At 37.6% G+C, this 15,456-nt stretch overlaps 1 protein-coding gene across 2 annotated transcripts in view; it reads left to right on the top strand.

Moving 5' to 3' along the window:
* gata4 (GATA binding protein 4) overlaps window positions 1–15,207 on the top strand; it is a 111,012-nt gene extending 95,805 nt beyond the window's left edge. For both annotated transcript variants that reach the window (XM_041250658.1, XM_041250659.1), the window contains 3 exons: window positions 10,222–10,306; window positions 11,074–11,189; window positions 12,715–15,207. In XM_041250658.1, the coding sequence (XP_041106592.1) occupies window positions 10,222–10,306; window positions 11,074–11,189; window positions 12,715–12,747 (234 nt within the window). In that variant the 3' untranslated portion in view covers window positions 12,748–15,207. The remainder of the gene's footprint in view (window positions 1–10,221; window positions 10,307–11,073; window positions 11,190–12,714) is intronic.
* The last annotated feature ends 249 nt before the right edge of the window (window positions 15,208–15,456 follow it).

Raw genomic sequence — 15,456 nt, forward strand, 5'->3', positions numbered from 1 at the left:
CCTTCTGGCCAACTCCTCCCATGCTGGACTTTTCTCTATCCTCATACCTCTCGATCTTTCCTCTGTTTTTGACACTGTCAACCACCCCATCCTCCTCTCCACTCTCTAGCCTTGGCATCTCTGGCACACCTCTTGCCTAGCTACAGTTATGTCTATTTTTTCTGCACCTCTGCCGTTGCCTTCAATACCCCCCCCCCCCTCCCCCTGACTGTTGGTGTCCCCCAGGGCTCAGTCCTCGGACCCTTACTATTCTCCTTGTACACCTCACCCCTAGAAGCTATCATTTCCTCATTTAACTTCCCCCCACCATTTCTTTGCTGATGACACCCAGATTTTCTTTTCATTCCCCTCTTTTACCCCTGACCTGGTCGCCGTATATCAGCCTGTCTGGTCGGAATCCTTTTCTTCCCCTCCCCCTCGTCTCCACCACCCTGCCCCACCATTTCATTCCCCCCTTGTCCCTCATTCCAACCCTCTCTGCTCATAACCTTGGGGTCATATTCGATTCCACCATCTCCCTTTTTGACCATATCTTGGCCATAACACGCACCTGCCATTTTCACCTATTCAGCATCCGCAAAATACAACCCTCCATCTCCTTCTCTGCTACCAAACTCCTGGTCCACTCTCTCATTTTCACCCAGCTTGATTATTGTAACTCCCTCCTCCTTGGTCTCCCCTCCTACGTCTTTACACCACTTCAACAAATTCAAAATGCTGCTGCTCATATTATATTTAACCTCCCCCACTCCTTCCACATTTCCCCTCTCTTCCTCCAGCTACACTGGCTCCCTGTTTACCACCGTTGCCTGTTCAAATTCCTTACACTAATATATAAATCTCTCCATGGCCTTGCCCCAACTTATCTGGCTGTGCTTACTTCCTATTATATTCCTCCTCGTCCCTTAACTCCCAATCACTACTGTCCCTCTCTGTCCCACCCTCGCCCTTTGCTCAATCCCGTTTCCGTTCCTTCTCATTTCTTGCTCCCCTTCATTGGAATAAACTTCCATTCATCATAAAACAGGTCACCCACTTTACGCAGTTTTTGCTCCTCCTAAAACTCATCTTTTTCTCTAGCCAATCCTACCCTTACTCCTGGCCCCCGACCTCCTGTTATGACTTTGCCTGCCCGATCCTGACCTAGCCTCTGGCCCTTGCTTTCGTATAGCTATTAATCACCTTACCCCAATAATCTTATCCTCTTTACCCATTTTTTCAGATTATACAAATTCTAAAAACTTGTAAAGCGCCTTGGTTAAAGGCACTGTAATAAATATTAAATAAATAAAATAAATACTTTTTATGTTTAACATTTGTTTAGGAGCTGGATAATGTGTTTAGGAGCTGGATAATGTCTTAAAAAGACGCAAATAGCCAGTGATGTTCCCCAGTGTCAGTGGTGTTACCAGGAAGACCGGTAACACCACTGACCAAGTTGAGGAATGAGAGATTTTCCAAGATGGAGACTATAGCCTCCCAGAAAAAAAGTTAATCTACCCTTTATGTACCAGTTAAGTATTAAGTGTATTTGATATTTTTGCTGAAATTACATTTTCCCACCAATAAAAGGAGGTAACACCACTGATGCTTTTAAAGTGTGACACACAAAATAATCTAATATTTTATCAAATTAATGGAAAAGTGCAAGGGTGTCCTCACTCACCATGAGCTCATCACACAAGCCCCGCCTCCAATGCAACAGTAAGGACTTCTTGAGGCCTTTTTATTTCATTGTGATGGAGAATTTTCATTGTGGTAACACCACTGATGTTAAATTGCGTGACAAATTTTAATGAAACATATTTAAATAACTATTTAAGATTACTACTTCTCCATATATCTAAACACATAATTAAATACAATTGTTTACAAATGAGGTTTAAAAACTATCAAAATTTATTTTTTACTCTAGAAAAATGTCATAACATCTCTGCTCATAATATGATTGAAGGGCCAATTTTCATGCTCTCACTGACTTTGAAATGTAAAATAAATTAAACTTTTGCAGATAAAAGAGTAGAAAATAGAAAAAGACCTTGAACTAAGTATTTTGGTATTATGTGATTATTTGCCATTTTTATCTGAATTGAATTACTATAAAGGTGAGTGACAGCATGTGCCACCGCATTTGTATAATGACTCGGGACTGTTCCTTATTAATAACTGCAATGAAAACAATAATATTGGATACTGTGTTTATTTAAATGTATATGAATTGTTTTAATTTAGCAATTGCACTAAAGTATATACAGAATGAAGTATTGCACTTACCTGTGGGGTTGGAGGAGACCGCAGGTGAATGCCAGGATAGAATAAAAGAAAGACAAACACAAATAAGTTAGTTTTAAAGCGGTGCTGAATGCTCAGTGCGTGTTCCCCTGTGAAGGTGCACATTCGCAGGGAAGTACGTAGTTTGTTATTTGGTAACCTAAATTGTTTATACAAGTAAAACTAAATTAAAATAGAGATTAAAAGCAAATACTTTTTTGTTTGTAAGTGGCGTTAGTTAGCATATGTGTGGTGCATGGGCGGCGCCATGTTTGTGCAACCCAGGCGCCAAGGAGGCGCCATGTTTGTGAGGGGCAGATCATACCTCAGTTGTATAGTAAAGCCTATTTGCAATGCGCAAGCAAAATTAATTGTTACCGGTGTGTACTGAAGAGCAGATACAACTGCACATTTATTGAAAATGGTTTCACATGGAATTGTAATATAAAACCTAGTGATTTTATATAACTTTGATATATTTATATAATAGCTGCTAACGGTATGAAAATGGATTTTAAATTTAATTGTTTGATTTTTGGTTTCTTCCAAGGGGAGGAGTGATTTCAGACTGGGTATAAAAGGGAGGCTGTGCTTAGAGTAAGAAGATAGGGTTTAGAGAGATGGGTGCTGTTTGAGTGTCCTGGCTAGTTGTAGCAAAACTATAGAAATACCTTTTTACTATTTCCCTGCCAAAAAAGTTTAACCATCCTGCACTTAGGATTTATTTTTCTTTTGTTTTGTAAAGTGTTTTTTTTTCTTCTTAATTGTTTTGTTATGCTTTCATTCTGTTCAGTTCCTGGAACTTAGAAAAATTAAAAGGAAAAAAAAGAGAATTTGCAAACAAAACTTCTGTTGTCCGTGTGCTTCCCTGCAATACCATCTTTGGCCACTTGGCACATCCTAACAGTACTCTTGAGTGTTAGTAGCCTGCCCGGAGGAAGGGCAATTGAATCAGACATGGATTCCCAGAGGACTATTTCCCAAAAATGGGTTTTGTTTTTCTCTTCTGCGTGCTGATGATCATTTGTTAAAGGTTGGCTTAACCTTCAAGTGGGCTATATTCATTACCACTCGTGGCATTGAGGCCGGCTTGTTCTTTTTGGGGGTCTCTGCCTCATCTATTTGGCTAGGCAGCGAGCCCACAAACCAAGTTAGTTTTAATGCCAAATGAAAGCGTATATACAACATAATTCTCTGTAAAATTGCATACTCCACATTCTCCACAATAAAAAGTAGTACTAAAACATTTTATGATTGCTGTTTGTCCCGAACTACTGAAAATATGAATAAGAAGCCAATTGTTTTGTGCGTTTCTCAAATGATCGATCTATATATCTCATAAAACACCATCTTTCAATACAAACTCATACATTTTCTGTATATATTAAAACAGGTTTAGATATTCCCACACGTAGACTTGATTAAACGTCAAAAACAGTATTCTCTGTATCAATAAAAGTGTTTGTACCCACTTCCCCATAACATAAAAAAAAAAACAACTGAGCATTTTACAGTGAAAATAATAACTTAGTTAAACTTGAGCCTATAGAATAAATGCCTATATTTGCTTGCACCACAGTATGATATGACTATTATGATTGACTGTTAAGCTTAGTTCACATCTATTGGATAGTAAATACTAAACAAAGACACAACTGGTCCAAACATATTTTGTTATCCACCAAAACCAGCCAACCACTACTTTCAACCAATGAAAGCAACCAATCCTATACCTGCAACTGCCAATCAGTTTGTCAGCTTGACTGGCGCTCAGACAGCATCTATCAACAACAGAGACAACGTAATATATCTCCATTTAGATATCTGACACTGTTCAAATAAACTATAAGCAGCTCTGACATGACAATTATTTGTGTAATAGCTTATTTATTTATTTATTTTTATTTTTGTGTGTGTGATTTGTTTATGAACATTTTTTGGGAGTATTTTCCTAAAACCTCGCAGCATAAGGTTACTTGACGAATCATAAGTTAAAAGTAGGTTTTGAAATTATTGTTTTTTTTTTTTTTTTTTAATAAAGAAAATTAGATCCCTTTTTTTTTAAATAGTGATAGTGCCCTCTCGATGAAGGCTCTATCTTTTTTTTTTTTTTTAATAGTGATAGTGCCCTCTTGATGAAGGCTCTATCTTTTTTTTTTTTAATAGTGGTAGTGCCCTCTCGATGAAGGCTCTATCTTTTTTTTTTTTTTTAATAGTGATAGTGCCCTCTCGATGAAGGCTCTATCTTTTTTTTTTTAAATAGTGATAGTGCCCTCTCGATGAAGGCTCTATCTTTTTTTTTTTTTTTAATAGTAGTAGTGCCCTCTCGAAGGCTCTATCTTTTTTTTTTTTTTTTTTTTTTAACAGTGATAGTGCCCTCTCGATGAAGGCTCTATCTTTTTTTTTTTTTTTTTTAATAGTGACAGTGCCCTCTTGATGAAGGCTCTATCTTTTTTTTTTTAAATAGTGACAGTGCCCTCTTGATGAAGGCTCTATCTTTTTTTTTTTTTTTTTTAATAGTGGTAGTGCCCTCTCGATGAAGGCTCTACTCCCATGTGGCCAAACCTTCAACGGCACTGTCGCTTAATTACAATCGCTTCTTAGATCTCACCTTTTCCTATATGAAAAGGGCACACTTACTTCCTGTTGAAGGAACTCATCAGACACAACTGAGTATATATATAATTGCCTTTTTTTTTTTTTTTTTTTTAAAACATGTATCTGCTGCTAACCCTCTGTTTGATGTCAGTGCTTATAGATAGGGTTGCACTGTATTGGTCATTTCACCCAGGAGGATAAATGGTTTCTTTCCTGTCAATAATAAACCTGCTGCTTCTTCTCCTGACTGACATGCTTTGACCCAGAAGACACTGAAATGAAATTACCCAGGAATCTCAAGTATAGCATGTTTCCTGGAGAAAAAAATTAAAAGGCAGAGAAAAAAATATTTCGTTATCTACTTTAAAGCAGGAGCGCCGCCAGAAATATTTCACATGGTACTCACAACTGAACCACACCAACATCCCGTCTCATGCTGATAGCGACTCTGCATCAACATGCTGTAAAGTGTTTCAGCCAATCAGTTTCCCTTTCTAAAAATGAAAACACAGTGCACTGCCATCGAGACAGGACAGCAACTACTACAGTGACAGACAAATAGTCCACAACTACAATGAAAGTTACAAATAACCCTATATGAAATACAAACTTAAACTAGGGGGGAAATCAGCTCACAAATATTTTATGCTAGTTCCATTTCTAATCATTTTTTTCTCACAATCACTGAAACTAATCATTACCCATCCCCTAAGCATGGTATATAAACACGCGACAAAGGCAGTTCAAATAATAAAACCTCAATAATAACTAGAAGTTGCAAGCAACTTTAAGGCTTCCAGGCATTCACAGCAAATAAGATATGGTTTCAGACTTGTGAATATGGAAATCATACAAACATTTTGTTAACTGGAAAGCATAATTTTATAGTGTGTGCTTTTTTTAGGATAACAGTATTTTATAAATGTAAAGTCCATAATGTCAAAGTGATGAAATCTACAAATTGTTCTAAACTAATTACAAATATAAAACAGAAAATAATTGATTGCATAAGTATTCACCTCCTTTGTTATGACACACCTAAATAAGCTCTGTTGCGACCAATTGTCCTTAGAAGTCACATAATTAGTTGAATGGAGTTCACCTGTGTTCAATTAAGGTGTTTCACAAGATTTCAGGTTAAATACACCTGTCTCTGACAAAAACTACATCATGAAGACGAAGAAACATTCATAGCAAATCCAGAATAAGGTTCTTTAAAAGCACCAATCCGTGGTAGTATATAAGAACTTTGGCATTGAATATTCCCCAGAGCACAGTAAAGTCCATTATTAAAAAACAGAGAATGTATGGCACAACTGTGAATCTGTCTAGAACAGGCCATCCTCAAAAATGGAGTATTCGGGCAAGAAGGGTACTAGTCAGGGAGGCCACCAAGAGGCTTATGGCCCAGTCAAAGCCCGGACCTCAATCCAATTGAGAATATGTGGAAAATTGCTGTTCACCAAAGGTCCCCATCCAACTTGATGGAGCTTGAGCAATTTTGCAAAGAAGAATGGGCAAAAATTGCAGTGTCCAGATGTGCAAAGCTGGTAGAGACATATCCAATTAGAGTCATAAGAACATAAGAAAGTTTACAAATGAGAGGAGGCCATTCGGCCCATCTTGCTCGTTTGGTTGTTAGTAGCTTATTGATCCCAGAATCTCATCAAGCAGCTTCTTGAAGGATCCCAGGGTGTCAGCTTCAACAACATTACTGGGGAGTTGATTCCAGACCCTCACAATTCTCTGTGTAAAAAAGTGCCTCCTATTTTCTGTTCTGAATGCCCCTTTGTCTAATCTCCATTTGTGACCCCTGGTCCTTGTTTCTTTTTTCAGGCTGAAAAAGTCCCTTGGGTCGACACTGTCAATACCTTTTAGAATTTTGAATGCTTGAATTAGGTCGCCACGTAGTCTTCTTTGTTCAAGACTGAACAGATTCAATTCTTTTAGCCTGTCTGCATATGACATGCCTTTAAGCCCGGAATAATTCTGGTCGCTCTTCTTTGCACTCTTTCTAGAGCAGCAATATCTTTTTTATAGCGAGGTGACCAGAACTGCACACAATATTCAAGATGAGGTCTTACTAGTGCATTGTACAGTTTTAACATTACTTCCCTTGATTTAAATTCAACACTTTTCACAATGTATCCGAGCATCTTGTTAGCCTTTTTTCTAGCTTCCCCACATTGTCTAGATGAAGACATTTCTGAGTCAACAAAAACTCCTAGGTCTTTTTCATAGATTCCTTCTCCAATTTCAATATCTCCCATATGATATTTATAATGTACATTTTTATTTCCTGCGTGCAGTACCTTACACTTTTCTCTATTAAATATAATTTGCTATGTGTCTGCCCAGTTCTGAATCTTGTCTAGATCATTTTGATGGCTGTAATTGCTGCCAAAGGTGCTTCTACCAAATATTGACTGAAGGGGGTGATACTTATGCAATCAATTATTTTCTGTTTTGTATTTGTAATTAATTTAGAATTTTATTTTTCACGTGTGGCAAAAACTCCTAATTAAATTCATTTTAATTCCATGTTGTAACACAATAAAATGTGGAAAAGTGCAAGGGGGATGAATACTTTTGAGAGCCAGTGTAACCTTTACAGTAAAATATGGGTTACGATATATAGTGGTAATTAAACCACATATATGCGTGCATGTATGTGTAAACATTGCGTATTTAGGGGTATCCATTAGTAACATTGAAGAACCCAAATCAAATTTGAGTACATTTTGACTCATTTTGGTTTTTTTTGCAGACACACAACTAATAGTGCCATTGTATTTAACATCTATTAATAACATCTGTTAATATTTAAACAGCCTTTTCAGGCTCAGAAGTTATTTGTAAAAAAAAAAAAAAAAAAAAATGTAGACAAGATCATCACTTCAGAAATTGCATTGATTTACTTCAGCGTTACTCCTTATCATAGTTACTTGTACTTTGTACCGAGATCTAGTGTTATTGTGTTAAACTGTATTACAGCTGCAGTTATGATAGAGCTAGGCTGACTGACAAATTGTATTCATGTGACTTGTACAGCTCATGTATTCATTGTATTGTTTCGATTGTCTTCTGTTTTAAAAAGCATGATGCAGTATTTTTGAGTGGCTTCTGTTGAACTGCAACAGCGTTAAACTCTTTCTGTACAGTCCGAGATCACACAGTTAAGAGAAACATCACGACAGAAAAGCTTTTCATTGAGCTCCAATTATACAAAAATAACTGTGCGATGTTCACCGTTACAATTGTATTTCATAGAGCAAGTGATTGTGACTACTTTTGTCTATACTTTTCATTATCTAAAATAATTAGTTCAACACATTCAGGATCTGTGATTGTTGTTTTAACACAGTTCATTCGTAAACATAACTTAATTCTGATTTTTAAACAAACTACTCGTGTGACTTGTAAAGCTCATGTATTGTACATTTTATTGTTTCAATTGTGTTCTAGTTTAAAAAGCATCATGCAGTTTTTTTTTTTTCTTATGGATGCTATACTGCTGTAACAGGGCTTCAAAAATGTTTTCTGAATTTACAGTATGTGTCGTTTGTATACTGTACTGTGTGTATGTGTAAAATCAGCCTTTCCACTGTAATTACTGTGTTTTATGTTACATGAGTTAGTGAAACTGTTCTCCAGTGAAAAATGGCTGCTTCAGAAATATTTTAATAAAATGTTGGTGGAAAAAAAAAAAAAAAAATAGTAATAATAAAAAGTCCTTACAACAACAATAGGCCTCCCAGCCATTCTGGCCAGGAAGCCTAATAATAATATAAAGATTAAACTCTGGTGGCACACTTTGATGTACTTTAGTTGTTCTAATTTAGTTGTAACCATTTACAGTAGCTTGAAAAAGTAGCAAATATGGCCATTTCCCTTCCCTTGTTTTTTGTAATGCTTTCGTTTTCCACTAAACTTTTTCTCTGTTTGGTTACCGTAGTAAACTTAACTTTCATATCTGTGTCACGTTAAATACCTGCCTTCCCAGAATACTGTAATGTTGTCAAGTTGCTGTAATTTTCCTATTTTCTTCTAGTTATGCTTTTACTGAAAGTTTTAGTAAGTTTATATCCCTCAACGTGTTTTGTTTTTTTGTTTTTTTGTGGCAGTATTTTCCTGATTTTCAAAAAACATGTCTGTTTTCGTCAGTAGCATTAAAAAAAGCTTTATTACCAGCAGTAAAATCTGGTCGTCAGGTTTCAAAACTATCCAGTGTTTATTTGATGCACAAATCTATATATTATAATTATATATATATATATATATATATATATATATATATATATATTATTAATATAGTATATAATATATATAGATATATACGCGTGTCTTTCTTTTCTTTATTTAACATTAAATTATTTATTTCTTAAAGACTCCCATATCCAGGGCGACTTACACTTGTTAGCCATACAGATAAATAAAACAACGAAATGCATGAATAAGTTATAAAACAGTTAATTTAATATTACAGGCACCTTGTTTTAGCGGTTGTTCAACCTGTGTAGCTTCGAATCGTTCTTATTGTTGACAACACGGCTAGCCAGAGATTGGATAATGTTTTACTGGGCGGATTTTTATTGTGCAGTTTCTAGTAACTGAAGACACTGTATTCTGGGTGATGTAGTTGTAATGGAAGTTTTAGGGGAGGCAGATGAGCTGTACAGCAGAATTGCTATGCGCATTTTTACGCATTAAATTAAAATTGATTGCGTATTTGGGATTTTTTTTTTTTTTTTTAATGTGTAAAAACGGCAGGTACCTACTGCATGTGAGTTCTCTTATGAAGACAACATTTTGCAAATCAAAGATATGCACAGTGTGTATGGTTGCGGGCTCATATGCGTTAAAGTACATGTCTGGGTTTGTATGATGTAATAATGTCTGAAGTGAAAATAGAAATTGTATCCAAAAAAAAATCTAAAACAAAGTATTGTTAGGTAATATAAACATGTTTTTGTTTACATTTTTTATTGTATAGTATTCTGAAGAGTGAAGACCTTTGTCATTTTATGGCTGTCCAATTATTTACGCCCATTCATATCAGGCAACATAATAGGAATACAGTATTATGTAAATGTTATACATTTGATAAATATTTTGTAAGATAATCAAAATATTAACTTTTCCAATTCCAAAGTCAGCTGATAGAATGTTGCCTTGTTCAGATGCCACTACTAAATACTAACACCACTTTTGACCACCACAACACCTAAAACCCTAATCTTTAATTGAGGTATGATGTGCCTTTGTGAATGAAAGTGGGATTAACTCAGTCGTGGACCTTTTGTTGCTGCTTGTCTACTTTATAACATAACATTAACCACTGTGTGTATCCAGGTACCTCGACCACTAGCAATGAAAAAGGAAGGGATCCAGACTCGCAAAAGGAAACCCAAGAACCTAAATAAACCCAAACTCGCAGGTAGCTTCTGTATTATTGCATCTTCAGTATAAGAGACAGCACTGTGAAATCCTCAGCAATTACAACTGTGTATATAACATGCTATATTGTAAAAAAGATCTAAAATACCTGCATCTACCATATCTTTTAAATCTGCTACTGTAACTGAATAACTTCTCATGATGGTCCGGTGGACACAACTAGATTAAACCAGAAATAGCATAGACATTCATTGCACACAGTTACTACCTTTTCTTTAGCAAAGTAATATTGATGTACCTTTTCATTTGGCACATTGAGAAACACAGTAAAATTGAGGGATCTTATGTTCCTGTTTCTTAAGTGATTTTGCAGTTTTTTTTTAAACCCATTTTCCTACCCTATCTTTTTAATTCACTTCAGTACCATTATCAATCGTGCAATATTAATTTGTAATACACCTACACTTAAGTTTAAGACTCCCTGATGGGACCACACAATCTGCACTAACTGTACTGGATTCTCCCATGCTTTCTTTACGGGGCAAAGAGATACTGAAAGCAATGTTGGACATAGGTTCCGAGGCACCCAAATTAGCATGGGTGAGAGGGCAGCTCATTGTATTGTACCTTCAAATTCAAGAGAACTGGAGGGGGTGAGCAGCGATGAGTGGCATGGGGATGAGAGTGAATGAGTGGACTGAGAGGTGATATAGTGGGCTAATGTAAATGGGGTTATTGTGGGGTGGAGAGGAGGGTGATACAGGGGTGATAGTGCTCAGTGCTAACAGGTGTTACTCTCATTGACAGGCTCAGGCAGCCTCACTTGCAGCACCACTCCCAACCCCAGCAGCGAGGAGCTTCGGCAAATCAAAACAGAGCCTGACATCGCACCCCAATATACACAGCACAGCACTCTATCGCAGGTACCAAGGAGAGAGAGAGGCTTGCTGGGGGGAGGAGGGGTACATCATTACTATAGATACATTAATATACAGACAAGACAAAGACATATGGGTGGTGGGTAATTACATTTTATATTTTATCTGAATACCTACAATTCATAAACCTGTTCTTTCTATCATATTACGTGATATCCATACAATGGTATGCACTGGTGTTTATCCCATGTGGGGAAAAAAATATCTTTGGTATCACTTTGGTGAAGCCCATGTCCTGCCACTGCACTGTAGGTGTGATGGATGTACAATGCTATTGTGTGTGTTATGTTATGTGATGTCACCTAGCAGGGGTGGAGAACTCATTATTACGTGTGGCAGACCGATGGGCTACCAAAACGTTACTTAACGCTACTCACCATTAAACAAATGTAGACAGATACAATTGTAATGTGGTGAGGTTAAAAAAAGAAATCCGACATCACTTCTGAGGGCCACTAATAAAACATGTTTTGTTTGTTTGTTTGTTTCTTTTGTTTTTTTTTTACCATAAATAACCAGATACTGCCAAAGTTTGCTAACAACCTAGTTTTTGTTAATGTTTCTACCAAACAATGTCAAGCTAATAGTTTTGTTATATAAAATGTAAGGAGTTATGTTTGACAGCATCATTTGCATTAATTTACCAGATATTACCCAGGCCCGGCATTATGGTGGGGGCCTTAGGAGTCCAGTTTAGCTTCAGTGCCCGGGTGCCCAGACTACCGATTTGTCTGCCCCAGCCTAGTGATGGTATAATCCAACATAATTTCCTTTGAAGCACAAAGCTCAGACTGAGTCCTACCTTACTTGTGTCGAGTAAATACATTTTTCAGTGTGGTTTAAATGTTAATTTTGCAGTTGTCTGTGTTTTAAAATCTAGCTTAAAGTTGTGGCAAGTAGAATTTACTTAGATGTTGTGATCATGGTACAAAATAGTCTGAAAAGATGTATGAAGAATTAAACAACAAAAGGAACTACAATGTAAAGCCAGAGTTATTGCACTTTTAAGTTCATTATTCAGTTGAATTGGTGATAGCGGGGTGCTATGCTATGGGATAGTGCTATTTGTGAATAAAACTAAGAAAAACGAACCCTGTAAAAATATATATTTGACCTTCCTTTTTTTAGTAAGGAGAATCCCCAAAATAACACAGGGGGCCAAGGAGGAGACCCCGTTCTAAAAATAAATCTGAACATTTAAGCAGGGCTTTCCTACCGCCCTGCTACAAAGCTACCCAGCACTTTTATGGCGCTTGGATATGATGTGTTGATTAGTGGGTGGATTCTTCTTCCAAAAAGTTTTCCATAAAAAAATGAAAGTCTGGCTGTATGGCGATGTAAATGAAAGTATTGAAAGAATGGCAACAGCAAGCAAGTAAATAAATGGTAAACCATGCAAAAGTTTAGGAAATGTATAGTATGTACAATAACATGATATGCTGCAAAATGACCGTGAAATAGTATCTAAGAATAATAGTTTGGTATTCTTGTGTACTTTACTCTCCTGCAGACGTCTTCTCACCCTGGTCACATGACTATCTAGCGCAGCCCCACTTCTCACAAACTGGCAACGGGTAACCATGCTGGGACCCCCAACTCCAAACCTGAGCCTTGGAGCAACATAGTCCTGGTGTAGAAGATCCCAGAACCTTGTTTGACTTTCCAGACCAAACCGGATCAAAGTAACTGAGCCCAGCAAGCACCTTGACTGTTGACAAGCAGAGGAGTCCCATCATAGCCACCCACCTGAACTAACAGAGCAGTGCACAGCACAGGACTGGCCTGGATCAAAGTTAGATCTGTTCCAAAAGTCTCCATATTTTCTTTCCAAGTCTTCATCTCACCAAAGTTCTCTGTGTATTCTTAATGCTCTCAACCCCTCACAAAGACCAACCCTTTCCAGTCTCTTCATCACGGCAAAGATCTTCAATAGATTTGTGGATTTGTGTTTATAACCCTAACCGTAACCATCTGCTGTGAGTCCTCAACCTCTCCCCAAATCTCTAGCCCCTTCCTACCCTTTACTACTTTACTTTCTGCATAGAGCAGACATGAGTACTGGTTCTGTACCTGCATTGCAGTGATTGGGGTGCATTGTGATGCCCTCTCTGGGGTAGGGATGTATGTCTCAGGACTGGTGATTTCTAGCTTGCAAGTGACCCCTTGGTATACAACTTTCACCAGTGCAGGGATGTTCAGATATCCCTGGAGGTGTTCAGACTAGAACATGAGGGAGGTCTCAGTCTCTCACCCTCTGTGTCCATTATAACTGGTCAATATTTTTCTTTATGAACAGACTTCATTCTTCCAGCAGAGTTGGGAAGTTTAACAGTAAAAATGCAGTTGAATCAGTGTTTTCCTTATTCCTTTTATTTGTGTGATGATGTTTTGATTTTAAATTAGCAATTGCGTTCATAGTTCTTCGTGAATCAACGCCATCATACACAGCTGACTGTGAACAGGGTTTAGGTTTCAACATAAACTGTAATGAATACACTGTTGCACAATTGTTACATTTTCATGTGACTACCTAGTTTTAATTTAGTTTGACAGCGGTCACACACAACATTTTGCAACCAGTCTCATCATTTTGGATATATTTGATTTTTGTGGTTGTTTTTATTGTGCATGGAGGGGAGAGGGTTCAGATATAATCATTAGAATGTTGGGAACCTCAGACATTTTATAGGGTTTAAAATACTATAAACCTAATGGAACCTTGGGCACTTTTCAGCCAATCATGATACAGGATTATTGCCTAGTAAATTGTTGTAGCTAACAAAATATTTCCATAAATCCTTTAACAGAAGTTTTTATTAAACAAATCAGTTCTGTTTCATTGTTATCTCCACCCGTGTCCCCAACATGTCCATCAGAATCGGTAACCACTTCCAGAACCTAGAAGAAAATGAAGTGCAGTATTAATTCTTTTGATAACATCTGATTTTAATTTCAACCTTCAATGGGGTCATTCACTCTTTGAATTCTCTTTTAGCTTCACCTGGTGATGTCTGCCTACATGATGCAGAAATATAGTTGCTTCTTTTATTTCAACGATTTGTTTCATTGTAATAATTATGATTATTAATTTGCAAGATCTCTATTGAAACATATAAAGTGCAGATCCTCCCTTTGTCTCAACACAAACACATATCTTACTGTAATTAAAACATCACCCATTAAACTACAATTGACAATGCTTTTCCTGCAGTTCCAAGAACCACCACTGAGTGACAGTGTATAACATGTATTGTATACACAGCATTTACCAATTCCCTATGTACCCTTGTGTAACAGGGGTGACCTGCGCTGACTCTCCAGGCGCATTGATAGTGCTGCAGGGAGAGGGCAGCAGCCCTACAATATCTGCCTGTCAGTCACGGCATTGACACAGACAGGTGGGAAAGACGGTGTGTGGGCTTTCCCTCTCTCTGAGTGGCTGAGGGGCTGGCTTTGGGGGGGTTGCTGCACCGATAAAATGATGCTCTGGGGTTCCCTCAGGTCTGACACCCCTGAGTCGAAACGAGCCAGCCACTTGGCAGAAGCTCTACCGCCGGACCGAGCATGGCTGGATGAAAGAAAGAAAACAAAACAAATCATTAATTAAAAAGAGAAAGGAAAAACAAACAACCAAAAGAAAAGACAAAGATTATAGAGATCGGGGAATCTTTGGGCAGACACTGAGTGTGTATAGGTGGAGGGAACACCGCAGTGTAGGACAGAGACCTGGGCCGTGAGGATAGCGACAGTCGGGGTAACCCTGCCGAGTTCAGCACCTTTATTTTGTAGTTTTACTACTCTGTTTTATTTTTCCTTTTTCTTTCGCCTTTTGTCCTTTATGATTTGTATTTCCAGAGCACCTGCAAGTGCACATGCATTGTATTGTGTATCTGTATTGGTATAGTCATGGTCTTGTTTACCGTTGCCGGTACTCAAGCCACGGACAACAGCGCACTCTGTGGGTTGAAATAAATCCGTGTGCCTGAGCGGCATTACGAATAAAGTCCTGTGTCCGTGTCAGTGAATTGTCCATCACCCTTCCACACCTCGCTACAAGGTATTTACCATGTTAGCTGGTTCTCCTATGATGTAATACTCATTAGCCCTGTACTATTGTGTCTTGTGTTCCCTTACACTGAACTCAGTACTCAGAACAAACACTGAAGCAATTAGTCACAAGCCACTTAGACCATGTATTATGCCTTTGTTCACAAACTTTACCAAAGGAATGTTCTCATGGATTCCAATATAA

This window comes from Polyodon spathula, chromosome 5 (genome assembly GCF_017654505.1).
Source record: "Polyodon spathula isolate WHYD16114869_AA chromosome 5, ASM1765450v1, whole genome shotgun sequence".
In the NCBI taxonomy this organism is placed as follows: domain Eukaryota; kingdom Metazoa; phylum Chordata; class Actinopteri; order Acipenseriformes; family Polyodontidae; genus Polyodon; species Polyodon spathula.